The 21644-nt window shown below is 34.0% G+C and overlaps 1 protein-coding gene and 1 pseudogene across 5 annotated transcripts in view; both read right to left on the bottom strand.

Moving 5' to 3' along the window:
• Positions 1 to 1403: 1403 nt before the first annotated feature.
• Positions 1404 to 2981, bottom strand: LOC119643521 (annotated as a pseudogene).
• Positions 2982 to 8383: 5402 nt separating this feature from the next.
• The window catches only part of LOC119643520 (filamin-A), a 77806-nt gene continuing 64545 nt past the window's right edge, over positions 8384 to 21644 (bottom strand). For 4 of the 5 annotated variants that reach the window (XM_038042887.1, XM_038042883.1, XM_038042885.1 and 1 more), the window contains 5 exons: positions 11216 to 11356; positions 10983 to 11152; positions 9019 to 10843; positions 8757 to 8963; positions 8384 to 8684 (listed from right to left, as the gene is read on the bottom strand). In XM_038042887.1, the coding sequence (XP_037898815.1) occupies positions 8500 to 8684; positions 8757 to 8963; positions 9019 to 10843; positions 10983 to 11152; positions 11216 to 11356 (2528 nt within the window). In that variant the 3' untranslated portion in view covers positions 8384 to 8499. The remainder of the gene's footprint in view (positions 8685 to 8756; positions 8964 to 9018; positions 10844 to 10982; positions 11153 to 11215; positions 11357 to 21644) is intronic. The other variant, XM_038042884.1, reaches the window with a different exon arrangement.

Raw genomic sequence — 21644 nt, 5'->3', positions numbered from 1 at the left:
CAACTACACTTTAGAGAGCTCAACCCGACTGGCATACTGTGCGATTTACATATGAAATTGTAAACAACTTGAGAAGCCTGGAGATGTTTATCGATAATAAGTCATGCTTCAATGCACATTTAAATTTTTAGTTCCACCTGAGAAAACTAAGACTACCATGTAATCGTATAGTTAGGTATATATTTTCCTTGAGGCCCTATGACCATGTCTCGGGTTATGTTCTATGCGTTCTAGGTTGTTCTTTCATTAATTTTAGTAAAGTTAGGTCCGTTATAAAATCCGTGATCATGCGCAGGTAACATACACGCAGAAGAGCCGAATAAGAAAAATTCGTAGAATTGACCGTCCGAACTGACTGACTCATAGAAGCGCTACGTCAAAATTAATACAAAGTTGAAATAATTTTGCAGATTCGATGAGAATGTTTAACAAATTCAATTATAGTGTTCAGTGGCTGGTCATTCGAATGTTAAGCGCAACGAAAGGGCTGACTGTCTAGCCAACAGGAGAGGAGAGCTCGAGGGGCCATGATCTTCCATGCATAAACTATTGGAACTAGGGACTGGCGACCTACGTTTAATCGCCGGCTTCTACACGGATCATAATTCCCTCTGAAAAACATGGATATGTTCGATACCGATTCCTGCAGATTCTACCAAGGCACGAGCGAAACATCCTATCACATTATTTGTGAGTGTGAGGCCATTTGCAGAATCAAACACAATTTGTTTGGCGGCCACGGTATGGTGCTCCGACCCAAAGAAAGTGGCGGGATTCATAAAAATCCGAAGACTGTTACACGCAATAGACTTTGTAGGTCACATTACGCTTCGCCCAATTTGTTAATAATTACGTTATAGTGTTTAAACGTTCTTGCGGGGAGTATCGTTTCAAAGCCAATTTACGCCCGGTGTGGCCGCTGAGGTTTATCCCGGCGAAAGAGAAGAGAGCAATTTTTCCAAGTAGGAAAAATTAACTCTCTTCACAATATGTATACATATCAACAAAATATCCATGAAATGCTAAGCGTAATTAACAAAGTGTTTCGCCGAATCGGGAATTAAGAACATTGATTACAATGGCCCGAAGTGTTTCAATCCAATTTATGCTTTATTCTTAAGTATTGATAGCGATTTTAAAGCGAAATAACACGCCCGTTAAGCGCAAGATGATAACATCTTTTATCGAAAGGGTCCCAAAATGGGAGTTTATTTAAAAATTCCCTACGATTTGCATACAAAACGTAATCTACCGCTTTGTCGAAGGCGGGCATCTCTTTATGCTGCTCACCTTCAAGGAAAAAAAATGTCTGTGAATTAGTTTCGCCTTTTTTTAAATTAATTTTTCAAATTATTTTATATAATATTTTATAAAAATATTTGAAAAACGCAAACTTTCCATTATTAATTACCAAATAAATTGCAAATAATTCACTCGCTTATCATGGCAAGACAAATGAACCACATCACCATTTGGATAGCGTATCAAAACGCTTTAATTAGTGAAACGCTTTTTACACTTGGGACATACACTGAATTCATTGATTTCGAAACTAATATTCTGCTGATCACGTATCAATCCTTCGACACGTCATATTTCCGCGGTCAATAAAGTCCTTTTCATCTCCAAATGATGACTCTCCGCCATTTGTGTTCGTAGCACTGTATCCAAATAATTTTGTAAGCGGTGCAATGGCGTATCTTTGGCTAAAAACTCAAGTCAATATGTATATATACATACAGTTGAATGTAAAATGTTAAAAAATGTAAAACTTACTGGCTATATCCTACAAGGATCAATCCTATTGACATATTTATTCAATAGATCCACAGAATTCCTTACGCAACCCTATACCTTCGTAGGGCGGTTGATTAAGCGGACTTAAGATTGATTTCAATAATATCAAGCAAATATCTTGATCCTCTTCGTAGTGCGTTTCACAATATTCTGCCGCCCTTTTCACATTACCCAATATTTGTATATAGATGGCTAAAACTTTTTCATGTTTCTTTAAGCGGCCCAATATTAGAGCTCGCTCTTCCAGCATCTTATTCGTGGGGAAATCTTTTAATACTACATCGGGTGGAGAGTTATACGATATTTTTAACAGATTATATAATTTCGTATGGTATTTATTCAAAGTATCCATTTTCTCAGTTTTATTCTCACATTCTTCTTCTACTTTCTCTAATTCCTTCATTAATTGTTGCAGTTTTTCAAGATATTGCTTGACTAGAACGTTATGTAAAAATTGATAAAAAGTTATGTATTATTATCGTGCCAAACATTAGTCACATGCTCCAGATACGGTATAACCAATACTTTATGACGTGTTAGTAGAAAATCCAGAACTCTCGGTAGATTTTCCACTTCAATAAAATCTTCCGTACATATACGTAGGCGTTGCTCAGGACCGGCCTTCAAAACCCAATCGGAAAATTCTAAAATTATTTGCAAATGGGAGGACTCTAATTGTTGCAAATAACGTATCGTGCGTTCATGGCCGTATGAGCTGGAACCCTCTTTAATCGCTTGAGCTTGCAACAACTCCAAAGCCTTGCGATGTTCACCGTTTGTTTAATACAATATAATTAATTCGGACATTTAGTCACGTTTCTTTAAAGTTTGTCGGATTCTTCCAAATGACATTGATTTAAACGCAAGAGAGGAGCAATCAATGAATCATTAGTTTGCAAATAACACTTAAGAAGAGTGGTATCGATGATGAATAGCAACGATTTCGAGCTACTTTTCGTATCACGTAGTTTGACAACTTCTTTTTGACAGGCCAAAGCCAAAAATTCAATTAAAGCTAAAATTGCATTTTCCAAATCTTTATCTTCTAACTGAGGCATAGGAAACGTGGGTACAGCAGAATGAAAACTGTCCTTCGTTGTCGGCTTGGCCTGGTTAGTTATTGTCTTAATATTTTTTGCTCCAAAAATATGATGATAATTTAAGTAGTCTTTAGCTCTTTTCATGCGTATGATTCATACTAATGTAACTATGGACATTGGTCTATGGATTCACAGTTGTAAATAAATTTAAACATTAAAAAAAAAAAAATAAATAAATTTCAGAATCATTGTCAGTCTAAAACTTATTGTTAGGTTGCACTTAAGTATCTAAATACTTGATGCTTCAAAATCCAACCGGATTTTGTCCAATTATATTAAACAGTCGTTGGTAATAAGCATCGATTCATTTAATATCAACAATACTCGAAGATCCCGAAGTCAGGGCTGTATGACTGCAAAATTCTGCGTTCATGGTTGCTCTTGCTTTCGCACATGGCCCAAATCTATGACATCTTCTTTATTGAAAGATGACATTTTAGCGCTTTCAGAAAGTATGCATGCTTCCCCGACCGATACATGTGCATTTAGATCATATATACATACACATCTATAATGGTTAATTGAAAATGTATTTGTCAGCAAAAATAAATAAATTTTGCTCTCTTCCGACAAAATGAAAAAACTAATGAATTCTTGTATTGCAAAATAGTTTTCAATTTAATTTAAGAAAGCAAATTATCTAAAGATCGTAAAGATTAATAAAAATAGTATAACCGTTATATATATAAAACTTATAATGAATAAACGAATAGCAATTGAATGTTAATTAGTCTAGGGAATGACGACGATGATTTGCGGATTTTATTTGCGGGAGTGTTGATAATTTGGAAGGATATCAAGTTAACATTGACTATTATTTGAACTGCATTTTCCGTTCGGTGGTTGCGAATGAACGTGAGGTGAATTGGGCTAAAATATTTGCGATAGCGTGTCACCCCACGAATGCACGTCTGAATCTTATTTTAAGGGTAGATGGTGCCAATGTTGCAAACACAATCGGTTGTGTCCTGATAGGGGTTTGCTTTGATTTGCTAGGCATTACTGAACTATCACTTGCATTATTATTGTAAAACTTTGTTTTACTCTTCCTTAAAACATGGAGAGAAAGAATCGTAGCTTTTTAACAGTTGTTTGCACCTCGAGACTTTCTCAACCCTTTTTTTGCTCAGAAATTACAAAACAGTCTTTCGGTGAGGAAACGCAAATTTCTTGTCTGAGAAAATGGGCGTAAAAATTCCGGTAGCCGATCATGATCGAATGCGCATTTTACTAAAAATTTTGGTGAGGAGTTTATTCATTCATAAGTGATCTTTACAGTTAACACGGTAAGTGTTTAGACCTGTTAATAATTATAGGTGCGACAATATAAACTTTTTCGATTTATCGTTTTACTAAAAATTTTCAAAAGATTGTTATAAAAATTCTTAAATAGATTGTATTCAACGCGGTGACTTTCTGTTTATAGGTAAGTGACTTTTTCTCACTATTTTTCTTTTCATCACTATTTATTTATTTATATTTCTATCACTATCAGCCGAAAGTTTGAATTATAAAGGAGTTTTAAGGGAGCTATGAAATTGAATAACTTAGCAGTGAAGTGAAATAATGTAAGATCGCTTTTAATGGGTGTGTTACTTATTTTACGGAGTTGGTTGCACTGAATTGAAGGGCATCAAAGGGTATAGTGATAATCGTGGCAATAATTAATTTTTAATTTGGGAGGCGAATCTAATCAGTTTTTTTTTTTTACTTATAAAATACGAAGGAACTATTTTAGCCAGCTGAACAGTTTTGATAAAAATAACCTATTCCAAGAAGGCAAGGAAAAACTTCTATGAGTTAACTAAGTTTTAGATGTTTATTCTTTTATGCGAGCAAGCAGTTAAACCAACGGTTGTGTTCACAACAAGTTCACATGTTTTATTTTTTATATTATTTTCTTAGTCTTGCTTAAATGAAAGTATGCGTTGCGGCGTTTTGCTATATAATTATGTTAGGTATGTTATGTATAAGTTTTTCTCTTATAAAATTAAATTAATTATTAATGTTATTCGAAGTTTTAGACTTTTAATCCTTTAAACCGAATCAACGCAAACAGCATCTGTGTTTGCTTTTAGATATTCTTGTGCAAGCGCTACGAATGATTAACATTTCCGCAGAGGACATGGAAAAAATATGGCATCGAAGGCATATATTTGCATCATATTTGCATCTATGAGTGTGTACGTAATTCCTCAGTATATTTTCGCTTGCAATTAGTTGAAATAAGAATGTGTAAATGTTCACGCCACTAATTTTGCGTAAATTTCAAGGAGAGCAACTTTTGTAGAGATTGTGGCAATCTCGTCAGTGGTGAAATTCTTTTCTAGTATCTTTTTAAGTTTGGTTTGGTTTTGACTGTTATTAGGTGCGTTTCCGAAAGACTTGAAATTCAAATGCTACACACCTGATGCGTAATATCCTATCGGGTATTACTCGCCATACTTTTAAAGCAGAATTTGTAGTGGTCAAGTTACAGCGCTTTTTTGTTCGTTAGGGATGCCAAACGTTTGCAATTGCCAATTTGGCAACGATTAGAGGGCAAAAAATCAAATGGCATTGTCTTGAATTTTTTATTAAACGGTCAGTTATCAAACGTACATATGGCAATCGGAAGTTATTCACAAAATGTCGCAATATGATGCAAAATGTCATTAATAGAAGTTTTTAAATTGATATGGCGAAGTCTGTTTGGAAAAACCCTAAAATCAGGGGTCGTCCCAAACCACCTGTGGTACATAATTGTAACCTACAAATCGCCGAGGGGACTTGGATCGTAAATTTGGTGCAAAGCTTTACTGAATTCGTCTGAAAGTGCCGGGAAAGATTAGCCTTGATAGCATGCGTGAACAATCAAAAAAATTCCGTAATATTTTTAAATACATCCAAATCTCTTTTTACGCCATAAATGCGTTCCCAAAAAATTCGTGTAAAAAAAGATAATGAATTAAAAAAGTCTTCTTACAGTTCGCTTAACGATTTATGCGTTGTCACTTTCTGACAATAAAAGCAATCGTTTGCCATTATTAGAATTATTGTGTTCATCATTTACTCTACGCATAATTCGGGAAGCCCCACTCATATACGCGTATAATCGACATGGTCTAACTGAATTGTGAAAAATATAACGGGAACTTACAATCCATATTGCAGAATGGAAAAATTCATAGACACATCAAAAAAAAGGAAGAAATTAATAAGAAAAATTGTTGATAATCTTGTTAAAACAAAGCAATTCGTGTAAAAAGAGATTTTTTTTAGCTTGTGTTAAACTAAATTTAGTGTTATAAAAATTCGTGTAAACCGAGAATTAGTTTTAGTTCTTTTTGATCTTTTTATCCATAACGGCACAAATGATACAAAAGCTATATAAAAAAAGGATTCAGACATCCTAAGATGTCAATTTTTGGACAATTGCTATAGCGCCTTAGTACACAAGTGCATTTTGAACGACTTAGTAAGTGCAAAAAGCAATGAGCAATAAAAAAAAAAATTCGAACCCAATTCTCGCCCGAAATACTCAAAGCCATTAAACCAACAATGCCAGGCATAGTAGACAGATTAGAAGAGGAACAATAATATTTTTAAAATGAAAAGTTTGAATGCTTTTTTCCATGTTTTTCCTTGTAGTGTACTGCTGGTTGGATCCACGAGTTTTCACCCGGAAGTCTTGCAGTTTTAATTGCGCCTTCAAAGCAAGATTCTTTAATGAGTATAGTAGGATATTTTTGATAAATTAAAATATATTGATTATTTTTTTCCTAAAAAAAAAAAAACTTTTTTAACCGTCACAATTTAAACTTTTCGAAAAATTAATTTTTCCCTTTTTATTGGCTTAATATATGCTCCGAAGCTTTAAATGAAAGTTCTTTGCCTGAAAGAAGTAACAAAAATCGAAGTCGAGAAGAAAGAGAATAAAGATCGTCTTTATAATGCTGGGATTGCAGACTGGTGATAAAACTGAATAACAAATTCGTTTTAATAAAAAAAAACCACGTCTATGACACTCTCGAGGAATTTCTCAAAATTTCGCGCAGTAATGATTCCATCATTTTTTTTTTTCTGACTTTTAGCCAATATCTATGAAATAGGATTTTAAAAGCAAGTGTGCGGGGCATTTTTGGTAAATTGGTTTCTGTACAGTCATTCAAGAATTAATATTTATGAAATCTTCTATGTACTCCAACAAAAAGGAAATGTCTAAAATACATTAGTCGTAGGCTTCTCCTATTCCTCCTTAAATTAGTTTGACTAACAGGCTCATTAGATTTTGTGCGGTACGTCAACAGAGTTATAAAAAAAAGGAATGCTTTTATTTTGCGCGATCTGTCACGCCTCTGTGTTTGTTTTGAAAATATGGAAATGCTCTTCGTAAACTTTATAAAACGAATATTCACCAGTAGGGACCAGCATAGTAATAATACTTTTCATTTTTATACTCTACGCCATATATACAGCTTAAGTTGAGATATATTAAGTTTGTGTGAACGTGTACACCACTCAGAAGCACTTGAGACAGGCTTGTCCTTTATTTTACCGCTTGTTTTAGGGCCACTTTTTTAATCGATCAAGGCATTTTAAAGTAATTTGGTATGCCGACATGTTTTCGCCGAAGTAAGAACGACATTGGAAATGCTAGACCTGAAATGGTTCGGATCTGAACACTTTTAGGACCGCTTACCATGTAATCCATTTTTTTGAAAACTTGTTTAATGAATAAATTAACTAAGCGAAGTTTTGTAGGCTTCTACTTGTTTCTACATAAACTTTGATGCAAATTACGTGAGATATTTATTCGTTTATATTTATGTTATGTTATTTGTTTTTGTGTTTTCTAAGGAGAAAAAAATGGTTTGTTATCTAACACAGATGCTCCAGACAAGTTACCCGCTCACAGTTATTACGACTATCATGTTCACTATCCCAGCTAGTTCAATGCTATAGAGCTCTAAAATGAAACATCCATCACTTTTTGAATTTATTTAATAAAACATATTCTTTTTTCAATTAAATAGTTTTTAAGAAAAAAAAAGTTTTTAATATATAAATAAAATAAAACATGTAATACATAATAATAATAATAATAATATTTAAATATATGAGCAACAAAAAATAATAATTAGAGAAAATAATGTAAAATATGTACGTGTTCGGTTGACAATTCAAAGGGAAATTAAAACAAATATCTTTTACAATAAAAAAAATAAATTAATAGAGTACAAATTTTATAGGGAAAAGGAGGCAAAAACAAGAATAGATTTAAAATGTACTGATATTTCATTTATCTGAACGTAAAGACGTTAATTTTTAAATGAAGGGATTAAGATTATGTCACTTCGTAGGACAATGATTCACTCTTTCGGCTTTGCTTAAATAGCTTTTTTTTGTTTTATGTACAAGGTTTATATAAAAAAAATGTTAAAGGATGAAGTGCTCACGAAAAATACAACATTGATTAATAAAAATATATATGTATAAAAAAAAAATTTTTTTTAAGCTTAGCAGTTTCTTTCAAATATCATAAGAGATAAAAAAAAAAAATATGTTCGGCCTGAATAGGGAGGGAATAGTTGTTAGCTTAATCGTTGCTTCTTCTCTGCGTCTAGACATCGATCTGGAAAGGTGAACCGGGGATATTTTCATCACCCCATTTGACTATTAATATGTATTGACCACGATCGCGTACCGAATAGCTAACATTATAGTTGTTGCGACCGGTGTGTTTAATGGTGAATTCTTCGCAGGGACCTTTAGGACCATACATGCCTACATATAATATATTATTGCCTTAAAGGAAAGTAATGTAAAAAAAAGTTTTAATCCGTAATATATATGATTTGTGCTTTTCGCTAATCTTACCAGCATCTGTAGCATTGACAGTGAAAGTGTTCTGTTTACCGATGAAAGCTTTCTTTAGGCCCATGCCTTTGGAAGTGACTTGTGTGGCATCCGATTTGAAGGTCGGCATATGGATGCCAGCATTTTTACCGCCTTTAGAAAATTTCGCTACAGTATCTACAACCACGGTAGATGTTTCTTGAGCCCCGACGTCAGCCAATTTATCACCTAAGAGAAAAGTGAAACTTAATAGAAATATTCTTTAATTGATTGAATTTATTACCTTCGCAACTGACACGGAAAGGTGAACCAACGATATGCATATTATTATATTTTACTGAAACATAATGATCTCCAGGTAGCAGTGGTGTGTAACGCACTTTATAGCCTTCCTCAACTTCAGTGCAGTCCATAGCTACCTTCGACGGCCCGTCAATAGTTACCGATAAAGTACCAACACCAGCGTTGCACGTGTTAATAATAAAATCTGCCTTGTGACCGGTTTTAACTGTTTCGAGACCTGAACCAGATGCTGAAACGGCGGCCGGATCAGCTACATCTTTACCGACCTTAATGCGAAACGGTGATCCGGGAATGTGAACACCGTTGAATTTCACGTGAATTGCATGTATACCATTCTCACGCGGGTAGAAACGTATCGAATACATTTCGGCGTCGATGGCTTGAATGAAGCAATCGTCATCGGTGCCCGATGGAGCCACAATTTTGGCATCTAATTCACCTTTAGCGCCATTTTTGCGCACCATAAACTGATAAGGAGCGTCAGCTTGAATGTTACCTTCGGGGAATTGTTGCACTTCCAGTTTATGAGCATCACCGGCATCCGGTGAAATGTAAACTTTGAAGGGTGAATCTGGAATATGACGATCGTTGAATTTCAAGCCTACGCGATACTCTCCCGGCTCCGTCACTTTGTAAGACACATCGCAGGAACCATCTTTACGATCTTTAAATTCAATTTCGGCTTTACTGGGACCTTCAACCGAAATGGCCAAGGAGCCGCCACCAGCTTCACGGGTCCACACATTAAATTCACAGGGTAAACCAACCACACCGCGCTCTAAACCTGATCCACCGGCTTTAACTAAGTGGCTACCGAAGTCATGTAAAGGACCGACCGTAAATTGGAAGGGAGAGCCAGGGATATGCATGTCCTTGTAGCGTACCGATACTGTATGAACACCCAACTCTTTGGGTATAAAGTGTACAGAGTACAAACCATCTTCGACCTCTTGTATCTCGGCGTCTTCAGTAACGTTGCTAGGTGAAGTTACGCGGGCAGCCAAGTCGAATGAAGTAATACCGGGCATTTTGAAAGTTAGCTTGCATTTGCTGCCAATCTCGGTAACTGGGACCGCATCTCGCTCACGTTGGATTTTTTCCCGTTTACGATTACTGCCTTCACCCGTAACTTTGACAGTGAACGGTGATCCTTCAACATGATGATCGGCAAACTTCAAATTAACAATGTAATAACCTGGCTCGGTAGGTTTATAGGAGATGTTTAAAGTACCGTCATCTTTGTCGGTACATTGGATTTCTGCCTTACTGGGGCCTTCAATGGATACGGATAAACCGCCATATCCAGCATTACGGGTATCAACGGAAAATACATTTTCAGCGTGAGTTTTGCCCTCTTTAAGGCCAACGCCAGATACTTTAACTTTCTTTGCATCGCCAACTTCGCGTTCCATGACAGTCACTTTGAAAGGAGAATTCGGTATGTGTTTGCCCATGCGCTTCACCGAAACCATATGTTCACCAATTTCGCGAGGCGTAAATGAAATGCCAATATTATTGGTTGGCATACGCTTTAAGAAGCAAGGCTCTTCTAGGCCGCTGGGAGCCTGAATTGAAGCGTTTAAAGCACGCAAGTCATCATCTGTGATCACACCGGGCATAGTAACTTCCGAGCACGAACCGACTGATATCTGATTACGTTTACGACCTTCGCCAGTAACTTTGGCGACGTAGGGTGAGCCCTTAATGTGCTTATCACCAAAACGAACTGAAATATGATATTCACCGGGAGCAGTAGGTAAATACTGAACAGATACGGTGCCATCCTTGTTATCGTGATAATTTATCTATAAGACAAAAAAAAATTTATGTTTCAAAGAGAAATTTGACGGAGATTAAAAGAGAGTTAACTAATTTTTAGAGACGAACAGACGACATTTGTACGCAGTTTGTGTTATGTATTGAACAAAGTGTGATTTTACTTACGTCCACTTTGCTGGGACCTTCCACTGCCATAGTTAACCCAGCGGCGCTAGCACCCTTGGTAGAAATAGTAAAATTGCATGGTTCGCCGGTAACGCCATGAGTTAAGCCCGGACCATAAGCCGTTACATAACCGGATGTTATAGAGTCGACATGGAATTTAAACGGAGATCCTAAATGAAAGTGAAATAAATTATTAACGTAAAAAATTTGTTTGTTCAACTAAATCTACAAACCTTGAACGGGTTCGCCATTATATTTTACCACCAATTCATGTGTGCCTTCTTCTTTGGGTTCATATTTAACAGAAACAGTGCCATCACGATTGTCTTGGATTATAGGTTTATCAACTTTACCGCTAGGCATTTTGACTTCAGCTGAAAATTTAAAAACAAAATATTCTTTATTGTTGTAATCTTTTTTTTTTAATTTTGCATTTGTTTTCTTTTAAATAACAGCAATTTTTTTAAATGAGAAAAATTTAACGCTTTCTTACAATTAATACTTTTGCCACCTATGTACAATTAATTTTAGTTCAAAATGTCTTTTATAACTTAATACGTTTCTTAAGATTCATTTTCGAGAGGGATCTCTTTCAGTTGTAATTTTTCCTAAGAGTGCGTCGTTAGATGGTAACCGCCTCCTTTCACTGCCAATAGCTGATGGAGCCGCCTCATCCAAATGGCGTGTAAAATGATGTCATTGAAGAGGAATATAACTGGTAGACAGACGCCCTTGATGATTATTCCGTATATTTTTACATAGATCCCTAGATAAGGGGCATGCGCTTTCAGTTCATTGATATCTAAGATGAATTTGAAAAAAAGCCTAAGTAGGCCTACATTGGCCTGATGTCTATAGACGTAGTTATGTTCATGAGCAAAAAGCGCTTCAGTGATTAATTTTTACTTTAATGATGTTAGCTTAAGCGTCTACTTATTAAAAAATTATTCAAAAAATATTATGTGATTCGACAGGCAGGAGCGTTCAGTGATTAGTTTGATATGTCCATCCTTTACAATTCTTTTCGATCTTAGAGCATCGCTAAGAGGAGGCGTCGCTTCAGCTAAACTGTTATCAAAAATTGCTTTCATGAGCATCTAGTAATAAATATTTAAAACGGGTTAATGATTCAATAAACGAGTTTACAAAAAATTCCTTCTTTATTTATTTTTCTCCACAATTCGAACTTATACGATTCATGGTATTGTCTCAACCAAGCTCTTTTGCAAAGAAAAGACCATTTATTGATTAAACGAAAACTTTTAATGAATTGGGTTTAAAGAGCAAATATTTTGAAAGCAAGCCGAGGCAGAAGACTTTGTGATAAAAAACAAACAAACCTTTGTTATTTGCCTTTATTGCGGCTTTCGAACTTACGCTGGCCTCCTTAATTTTTTTTTTAAATAAGTAAAAACATTATAGCGGGCCGCGGCCCACTGTGGAATATTTTACCCCACCCTACACTTATTTATATGACTTTAAAATAAGGCGCAATAAGAAAAGTGATCGAAAAAGCGGTCCGATTCGAACCATTGAGTCGAAGCGTGTTAGTGCACCAAATTTCATCAAAATATCTCAAAAAGCGCGGCCTGTGGTTTGGACTTAAAAAACAAGAGGGACGGACAAGCTTAGAACGAACATTTTTTTTCTTTTAAAAGAAACTGAACGTATAGTTAAGAAACGGTGTAATTAAATTCGAATTTTCGAAAGAAATCACTTTCAATGCAGCTTTCTTTACACTGTGTTCTTACGAGTTGGCCGTAGCTCTTGCGCTTTCAATTTTTCGAGGAAATAGCCGATAATTTCGTGCTCAAAAAAATAACATTATCTTTCTTTATTCAACGCTTTCTTGAAGACCTTACTTTCCTCTCAATACGGCCTACCATTAAATACCCTACATCACTTCGTTTAAAATGGTTACTTACAAAGCAATTTTTGAAAATAAGTCGTTTTATGAGAAGTGGTCGGCAAACTGGTGTGGTTCGAACTACTCTGCATAATTAGCGTCCTTGGGTCAAAACAGGTCGGTGAACCAAATTTCATTAAAGTATCTCAAAAATTACTTCCTGTTCAACCTATTACAAGAATTGAAAACGGGCAGGCGGACATACAAGGTCTGTGCAATAAAAAGTGGTTCTGTCTCAAGTCCTTTTGAGTGGTGTATACATATATAAGTGGGGTAGGGTATAATTACAAATAGAAATAAAATTTCAGCAACGTAATCTTAGCCTTATTACGGCTTAATATTAACAACTAAAAAAATTCTGGTAAGACCGAGCTGCTCTGCTAAAGGGGAAATCACCGCGAATAGTGTTTGAGGCTAATTGCACTAATTGATTGCCTGTGAGAATAGTTATATATATATGTATAGTTATGATAAGCACAGTGGCTTATACATATACATATATATATCTTATCAATTATATTATTAATATATACTTATGTATATTTTCTTATGCAAAATAAATAATGAAATGGAAAATCTTTTTCTTCTGATTCACCGTTAGATAATTTATTTCTATTTAAAATTTTTCTACTTTGCCTTATTTTAATAAACACGCATACATACAAATTGTTTGCTTGCTATGCATACAGAAATTTTTATGCTTTCTATTAAAAATAGATTTTTTTTTGGCCTAAGTTTGTTTTTCTTTTTAATTATTTTACTTTTGAAAATCAACAGCTGGCCGAATAAATGTCAACTGCTGCGTACGCATCATCAAAATGCAAATTTTTAGTAAATTTTGTTATTGTTTTTATGCATTTATTTTTTTTTTTTTTGCTTTTTCTACTTTTTTGCCTTTGGAAATCTTTTTGCAATTTATTTGATTTGAAAATATCAAAAATATTTCAAGTATTTGTAGAAATATTTTTTTCGAAATTTATTGATTACTTTTTACGATCGTATTGATTAATATTAACAGCTATAGAAAAAAATGGTCTTTCTATTGCACGTAGGTAACAATTCAAAACTAGCTTTAAAATTTCTTTACATTTTCTATAAAAGTTATAAAATTTCGAATCTGCGATAACAAGTTAATCAATTTTTCAGAGAGGGGCTTCTGTGATAAGTAATTTCCATTTCAGAACGTTGCTTCCTGAGAATCTTTCGCAAGTAATGTTAAAAGCTATAAAAATTTGTTGTTGCAATCACATTTCAAGGATATTGGATAAAAGGCACTAAAAAGTAGTCGATCAATTGCTATATTACGTAATATTTTCTCGTTATTGTCTTTAATGTCGCAAGCAGAGCTTATTACCATAAAAGGTTACATAGTCAGTTTTTTCAAGCTTGTCCAACCTATTAAATTTTTCCCTTCATTGCATATCTAGAAAAATTTTAAACTATCGCTATACGGTCGTAGTCGGATTGATATTTAGAAATAGATACGACGTCCAAGGTCATCTTAAGTTCTTATGATTTCCATGTAGATTCTCTTGCCGCCTCACTGATTATTTTCCAGTATACAATGTTTTCAACATTAATCCTTTGTTGATTGAATTAAAAAAAAAATGATGGTTTTAGGTCAAGGGCATTTAACTTTAAATAAGTAATACATAACATATAGAAAATAATGTGCAATATTTAGAATATATGTAATATACAGGCTTCTCGTCCTTAATATGGCACTTGTAAAGCACGGTTTCGATACAATATGGTATATACATGCACTCATTTATATTATCTCAAGCTAACTTATGAGATCTAATACGGTATGCATTTACGAATGAATTTACGGTACGTATAAATCGTAAGACCAATTTAATTTGTTCTCTTCTAAATTTATTCCGTCGCCTTCAAATTAATCCCGAAGTTCAAATGAGATTCCTCATTAAGAATTTCGCCCGCATTTCATGGTAGCTCACCTTTTTATACCTCGTATATGTAGATTCGAAACTCATTTCGTTTCACTTCGTAAACCGAATTTAATGCAACCTCTTTGCTCGACAAAATCGTTTATCGCAAAAATTGCTATAAAAGATACTCTTAGTGTTGTACAAAACCAAGCGCAGATTTTAGCACAGCGCTAGCAATTTAGAGAAAATTATTTCGGATATTTTCTTTCTGGTCTTACTGGTTGGGCACAGCGATTTCAATCTCAACGCTTCTATATATATTCTATACATATATATAACCGTGTTCGACGCAAGTACCGCGTTATACGAGCGACGGCTGCGTATCTATTAGGTCGCGTCATAAGTAACTTCCGTTCTTTTATCAGAAGTTTATTTTGTTTTCATTGAAGGTATTCAACCTTTTTGCTATACTTCTTGATGATGGCCGTGCATTTTGCTCCAGTATTGCCTTTAAAATGTTGTAGTCAAACTCGGAAGGATATCCCATACCTGCAGAACGGAATTTTACAAACCAATTTCCAACTACCCTCTCAGTTGTCAGTCCATCACCGTGTAAGCTGCATATTGTTTCAACTGTCGCCTTAGCGCTATTGCCTTGTTTAAATTCCCAAAGCATTACATGTCAAATACGCACTTTTTAACTCTTCCTTTCAGTGGTTAAGAATAACAGTTGAATGTAACATTCCGCACATAAAACAGTTGACAGAAGATTAGCTCGATTAGCTCATCTATACAGTGAAAAGAAGAACTCCTTTGTTTCGATGATTTATAGTGGATAAGTACGAAAAATAGATTCAGAGATTACTTATGACTCGACCTAATATATATTTTATGAATGGAATTACAAACACAACGTGTAATAAAATAAATGCCAAAAATGTTTCCCTAAACTCTCTAAATCACGAGAATACGAAGCAATAAGCTACGAGTAAGGAAATAGTGAGATATAAATATTTTCATTCAAATGCTTATTCTTATGCCTATCCCGTTAGGAAAAATGAAAAGAAAAATGATTTACAATAATGTCAATTTATTATAATGACATTTCCAATTTAATTGCCCCGACATATAACTATATATTTGAGAAAATGTTCTCAACACATGTTAATAAAAAAAATACCTTGAATAGCATTTACGATGCATATAAATTGCAGTACATAATTGAAGTATAATGAATAAAATGTTTTTAAACAAAACTTTGAAATCTTATTTAGACAAAAAAGAAATAAACAAAACAATAGAATCATTTAATAGGAAATTGCATATATGTATATATAATTTAATAGGAAATTGCATATGTATATATATACATATATACATATATATATATATATATATATATATATAAATTGAAAGGAAGGAGAACGCGTGCCAAATGTGATAAAAACACTTAATCTCGTAAAATGTGCAAGGAAAATATTATTTATTTATATGCAATCCCAGCGAATTTGAATTTATGAAAAGGAAAACTGAAGAGCAAGCACATCATTTCAAGCAGAACAAAAAAAAAACATTGAAATCGCAGGCAGCGTAGGCATTTGTGCATAAGCACACATATGAGTCGTATGAAAAATTGGAAAACATTTGTTTTTCACTTCGCAAACTAGTCGAAAATTATAATCAAAGCCATTCATTTAAATTTTTCTCATCTCGCGGCAGCCTCCTCTTGCACGTTGGGCACCCTTTCTTAGCAGCAGCGCCATTAAAAGTGCGTTTTGTTATTCTATTTTTTTTTATTTATTTATTTTTTTTTTTTTTTTTTGCTTTAATATTATATTTATGACAAATGGCACAGATTAAAAGTTACTTCATTTTTGTTTTATATGTTTATTCAATCATTCATCTTTCTCTTTTTTAAAAATAATATTTCAAAAGATTGAGAAGAAGTGTTCTTATGTGATGGCGCCTTTAATTTCGGTACTTAAGGTGTAATATCATCAATTTTGGTGTTTGTCTACAAAACGTAACTTTGCAAACTCAATCGAATTCAAACTTGGCAATATCGTTGCTTATTGGATTTGCCAAAAATTTTTTTTAAAAAAAATTTCAAATTTTAGATTGTAAGGACCGAAGTCATTCAGCTTGTTTTGATTGTTTCAAATACAATAAATATATTTTATTTTTCACTCATTCTCTTTTATAGCAGGCAGTTTGTTATAGTCTTGTGAGTTTTATAGGGATGTTGTAATAAGTAAGAACAGGAATGAAATGTAAATACCACATTCGAAATAATTTAGTTGACATACTTCGAATGCGATCACGGTTGGCAACGGCAATTAGTTTTCGACCAAAAGCATAAGGAAGAAGAACATGCACACTTCCTTCTTCGTCTTCCTTGACTGAATCGTTGTAGAGGTACGACGTGAAAATAAAATAAAGTTCGTGTCCATCCGATAAAATCCGCCGCGCCAGTTGCCGAATTGGTATTAAATCAGAGCAAAGATTTTCCGTATTGCCCGGCGATCATCGAAAATAGCTAGGATTGCTTTGTTATAATTAGGATCTAAATTATTGAATCTGTATACTTGCTCTAATCTTTAATATACGGGAAACAGGAATCCGAAAGGGTTGTATTTGCAAGGAAAGCAAAAGGAAGCACAGCAAGTAAGCACATCTGGGTGACCTGCTATGGCTATCCCACCATTATTTATCCGGATAGGAATGTTTATTAAATTAAAAAGGAAACAATTCCCATCCTCACAACATCTCTGTACATATATATTTTCGATGCCGTAAATGATCGATGTCGTAAATGAAACTACTACCTTTAAACTTCTCCCTGATCGATTTTGTGCCCGTCTATAGTTGCCTATGATGCCTACGATAGATTTCTTTCGTTTCTAAAACAATTTTTATTAACTTTATTATTATATCTAATAACTAGAAACGCTATAGTGGGCCACGATCTACTATTACATACCCCACAACACCCTACAATTATTTATATAACTACCTTTCAAAATGAGGCGTTATATGGGAAGTGCTCGAAAAAAGTTGTCCGTTGCGAACCATTTTTAATGGCATTCGTCCTTGGGCCAAAACACCTCGGTGAGCAAAATGCCATCAAATTGTCTTAAAAATTGTGAATTGAAGGTTGAACACGTGACAACAAGATGAAGAGATAAGCTTGGATCGATTTATAAAGCGATACTAAATCAATCGGTACAATAAAAATCGGTCCCATCTCAAGTCTTTGTTGGTGTTCCATGCATCCGCACCAACTTAATACAGCCTTGTACCAGCAGTGGTGGAAGGTGTCAAAAGGGGCATTCTCTAGCACGTTTGTCTGTATTCTTTGCATAACGAGAGATATTTAAGTCAAATTCACATTTGATGTAAACATATTTGATTTGAAAATGATCACCATTATGGCGGAACGTGTTCAGTTAAACGGTCGCTTTCAACTTTAATTTGCCACCTTTCAAAAGTGTATAAAAATTGTCAGTCTCTTGTCACTTAAACGTCAAGATATGTTGTTTCAGCTTATCATTGCGTTTGTATCGTTTCATCGACGTATGCATGGGTGCGTGCATACGTGCGCGTGTATATATGTGCAAACGCAAACAATATAAAAAAGGAACTTTGTTAATTTAATACGTAGCCAGCCATTCTCAAAATCTTGGCAACAATTCAAAACTTTTCACTTTTTTTCAAAACATATGATTTATTCTTAAGCACGCATATAAGTGCGTGTGCGCAGCCAAAGGCATACGTGATGATGGGTAAATAAATTTTCCATCTTTTTATGTTCCTATGTTTCTTTTTGGCTATCATTATAATTGTTGCCTTTGTGCTGGATTGTTTGGTGGTATTATTGACCTAAACAAACACAGGCCGATACGCATGCACTTACAAACATACACCCATGCATGCATACAAACGTATATAGGTAATATATTCATATATATATATATGTGTATATATGTGCATATGTCGAAAGTATGCATTTCAATTCTTATTCAATATCTTTTAGTTGCTCTCCTTCTTTCATTTATGAACGTTTGCTTCAGATTTTTATAGGCCGCACAAATTAACCATTTAATGGATTCCGACACTTGTTTACATTTGTTTGTAATTGCAACTGCATACGCAGACGTATGTGTACACATATGTAACACATTGTATTCATCTTAATATAAGTTGTTTCTTATTTAATATATGTCGATATATTCGAAAAAAAAATTAAAAATAAATATTAAAAATTTTGTTTTCATTTGCATAAAAATGCGGAAATACTAAAAAGACAAGTTGATTTAAGGGAGAAAAAGAAGAAAGAAAAAAATGTATAAGTGATAAAAAATTAATAAACGCATTTTAAAAATTGAAAGTACAACATAATAAGCAGAATGCAACATGACCAGCACGCTCAGCATTCCAGCATAAAGATCGCAGTACCATCTTATGCGGCTAATTGTAAAGGTTATTTCGCTTGTCGCTGCAATCTTATGTGAATATTGAAGACATCTTCGTTCCAATTCTGTTCTTTCATTGCTAGAATTTTTTCAGAGTCTCAAAAGACTGAAGATAGATAGATAGCTTCAAATTCTTTTCAGAGGCTTTTAAAATGATTTTCTTACATTATAAAAAGCTGAATGGACCGTAAATTTTAGAAAACTGACATCAATCAATCGGAAGCTAAGTGTTAAGCTCTCATCGAATCCCTATAAATCTTTATTAGATATTTTGAAAATTCGGGATTGTACTAAATTTGTAAATTCATCAGAAAGTAATCGCTTATGGTTATTCATTCATCTGTCTGGCTGTCTGTCTGTTTATCTGTTTTCCAAATGTCCGTTGCGGCTCCATAATCTGAAAGAACACTGAGATCAGACTTGAAAAAGGACCTATACATACTTTGCTTTTAAGTGTAAGAGCATGTGCATGCTAATAAATTCAAATGCTAATAAAAATTCAGTGATGAGTTGAAGGTGACGCAAAACTTTTAGCTTATGACTTTAGAGCGATATTTACTTGAAATGTGTTACTAATTTCCCTTAACGCGACTACCTCCTTATCAGCCAATGCACTTTAAAATCTTATTATCTTAATCTTATTCCGACGAATGGTTATCGAACTGATCGATGAAGCTGTCCGTTTGTGAATATTTCTGCTGAAGATTAACTATTCACACTAAAGGAGGTTGTAAAGTTAGTCCATGTTTGTAGAGTTCTATTACCCGACTCAAGATAATTTGAATGCATTTCGCGTTAACATGAGTAAACTTAAATGTAATATTTTTGGTGCAATTTAGCAAAGCAATTTCATATTTGAAAATAAGATAGAATGCGTAAAAGTTCGTATACTGTCTTTGATACTACACTTCAACTATAATAATAAGTGAGTTCGTAATGATAAAATCATATAAGATAGTTGAGTCGTATGAGCTATGAGTGAACTAGTAACAAACATCATTTTATGCGGCCGAGTTTTTTATTAAATTTCTCTTTTATCCAAAATGATTTTTATTATTATTATCCATATGATCGCTTGGCATCGGCATAAGACTTCTGTGATTCGTCGGCGAAAATAACTTGACAAAACGATTTCTACATGCAGGTGAACGAACCATCTACCTTTTTGACAGTTGGGTTCGATAAAGCTTCTCAACTGTGAACACCACAAATTCTTTACCCTGCACTTGCGCGGCACTGTGAAATTAAGAAAATTCGTTTACATGACTATTATCGTGACTCACGAAAAAAAAAAATTATCTGAATGAAAATCGTAGATTAAAATGTCACCCATTGAATCCGGGTGATAAAAATCTCTCAATATTTTTCCGACAGAGCTGGACTAACCATCTAATCTTTTTTAAAAATAAAGCAATGAATTTATTCCTTTGGTATAAATAAATTGTATTATTAAAAATACATTAATAAAAACTTCATTACAGTTTATGGCAAAAGTGTCAATTCCATATTTGACTGAATAAAAACTCTAACGGAATAGTTACGTTGACTTTATTTTTCACGGACTATATTCGTGTAGAAGTGTGTTAATAATAATAATAATTATTCCAATAATTCAAATTTAATAATTTTTATGAATTTTTGTAAATTTTTAAATGAAACTTCTCGTTTTTCACAAAGGAGCAGTGTAGAGCAGCGTAATACAAAAAGCAGAAATTGTAAAATAATTTCAATTTCAATCCAGCACTGAACGATGGTGCGAAACTCGTTTTGTTTTTTTTTCATAATGTATGTAATGCCCAAAAGGAGGCTTCAGAGACCCTCTAAAGTACATATATGTTCTCAATCAGCGTAAATTCGGAATTGACTAAGCCATGTCTGTCCGTCTTTGTGGGGTGCATTGCTGGCACTTTCCCGGTCAAAGACATCGACTTTAAATTTGGTAGAGACATTGGAAGTTTTTTAATGCCCTTCGAAAATTACGATATTTAGGTAGATGGTTAGAAGGATGGGTAAGCGCACAGTCTTTTTCTGGTTGGATAGGTATAATAAAAGATGGGTCTATCTCAAGTCCTTCTGAGTATTGCATAAACTTAATACAACCTTATACCGCAAGTTCTGTAGGGTATAAAAATGTCTTTTTTTCCTTACTAACGCCCTTAGGATTTCAACTTTTATAAGTTTACAGTAACGTTTTTGTTACCATAATTCAATGCGATGACCTACTCCGGATGTAAGAAAGGGAGAAAGTTTCACTTCATTAGAAAACAATATGATAGTCATTAGGAAAATACATAAAGGAAATTTATCAACAAAATGAACGAATTAAGCTTTTAATTCACTTATTAAGTGTACGAATAAATTCCTCCCGCTAAAATTTATTAGTTTATAAAAT

The sequence above is a fragment of the Glossina fuscipes genome, unplaced genomic scaffold (assembly GCF_014805625.2).
Source record: "Glossina fuscipes isolate IAEA_lab_2018 unplaced genomic scaffold, Yale_Gfus_2 61164, whole genome shotgun sequence".
NCBI lineage: Eukaryota > Metazoa > Arthropoda > Insecta > Diptera > Glossinidae > Glossina > Glossina fuscipes.
Note: the sequence above shows the minus strand (reverse complement) of the source record. Positions and strands in the feature narration are given on the sequence as shown.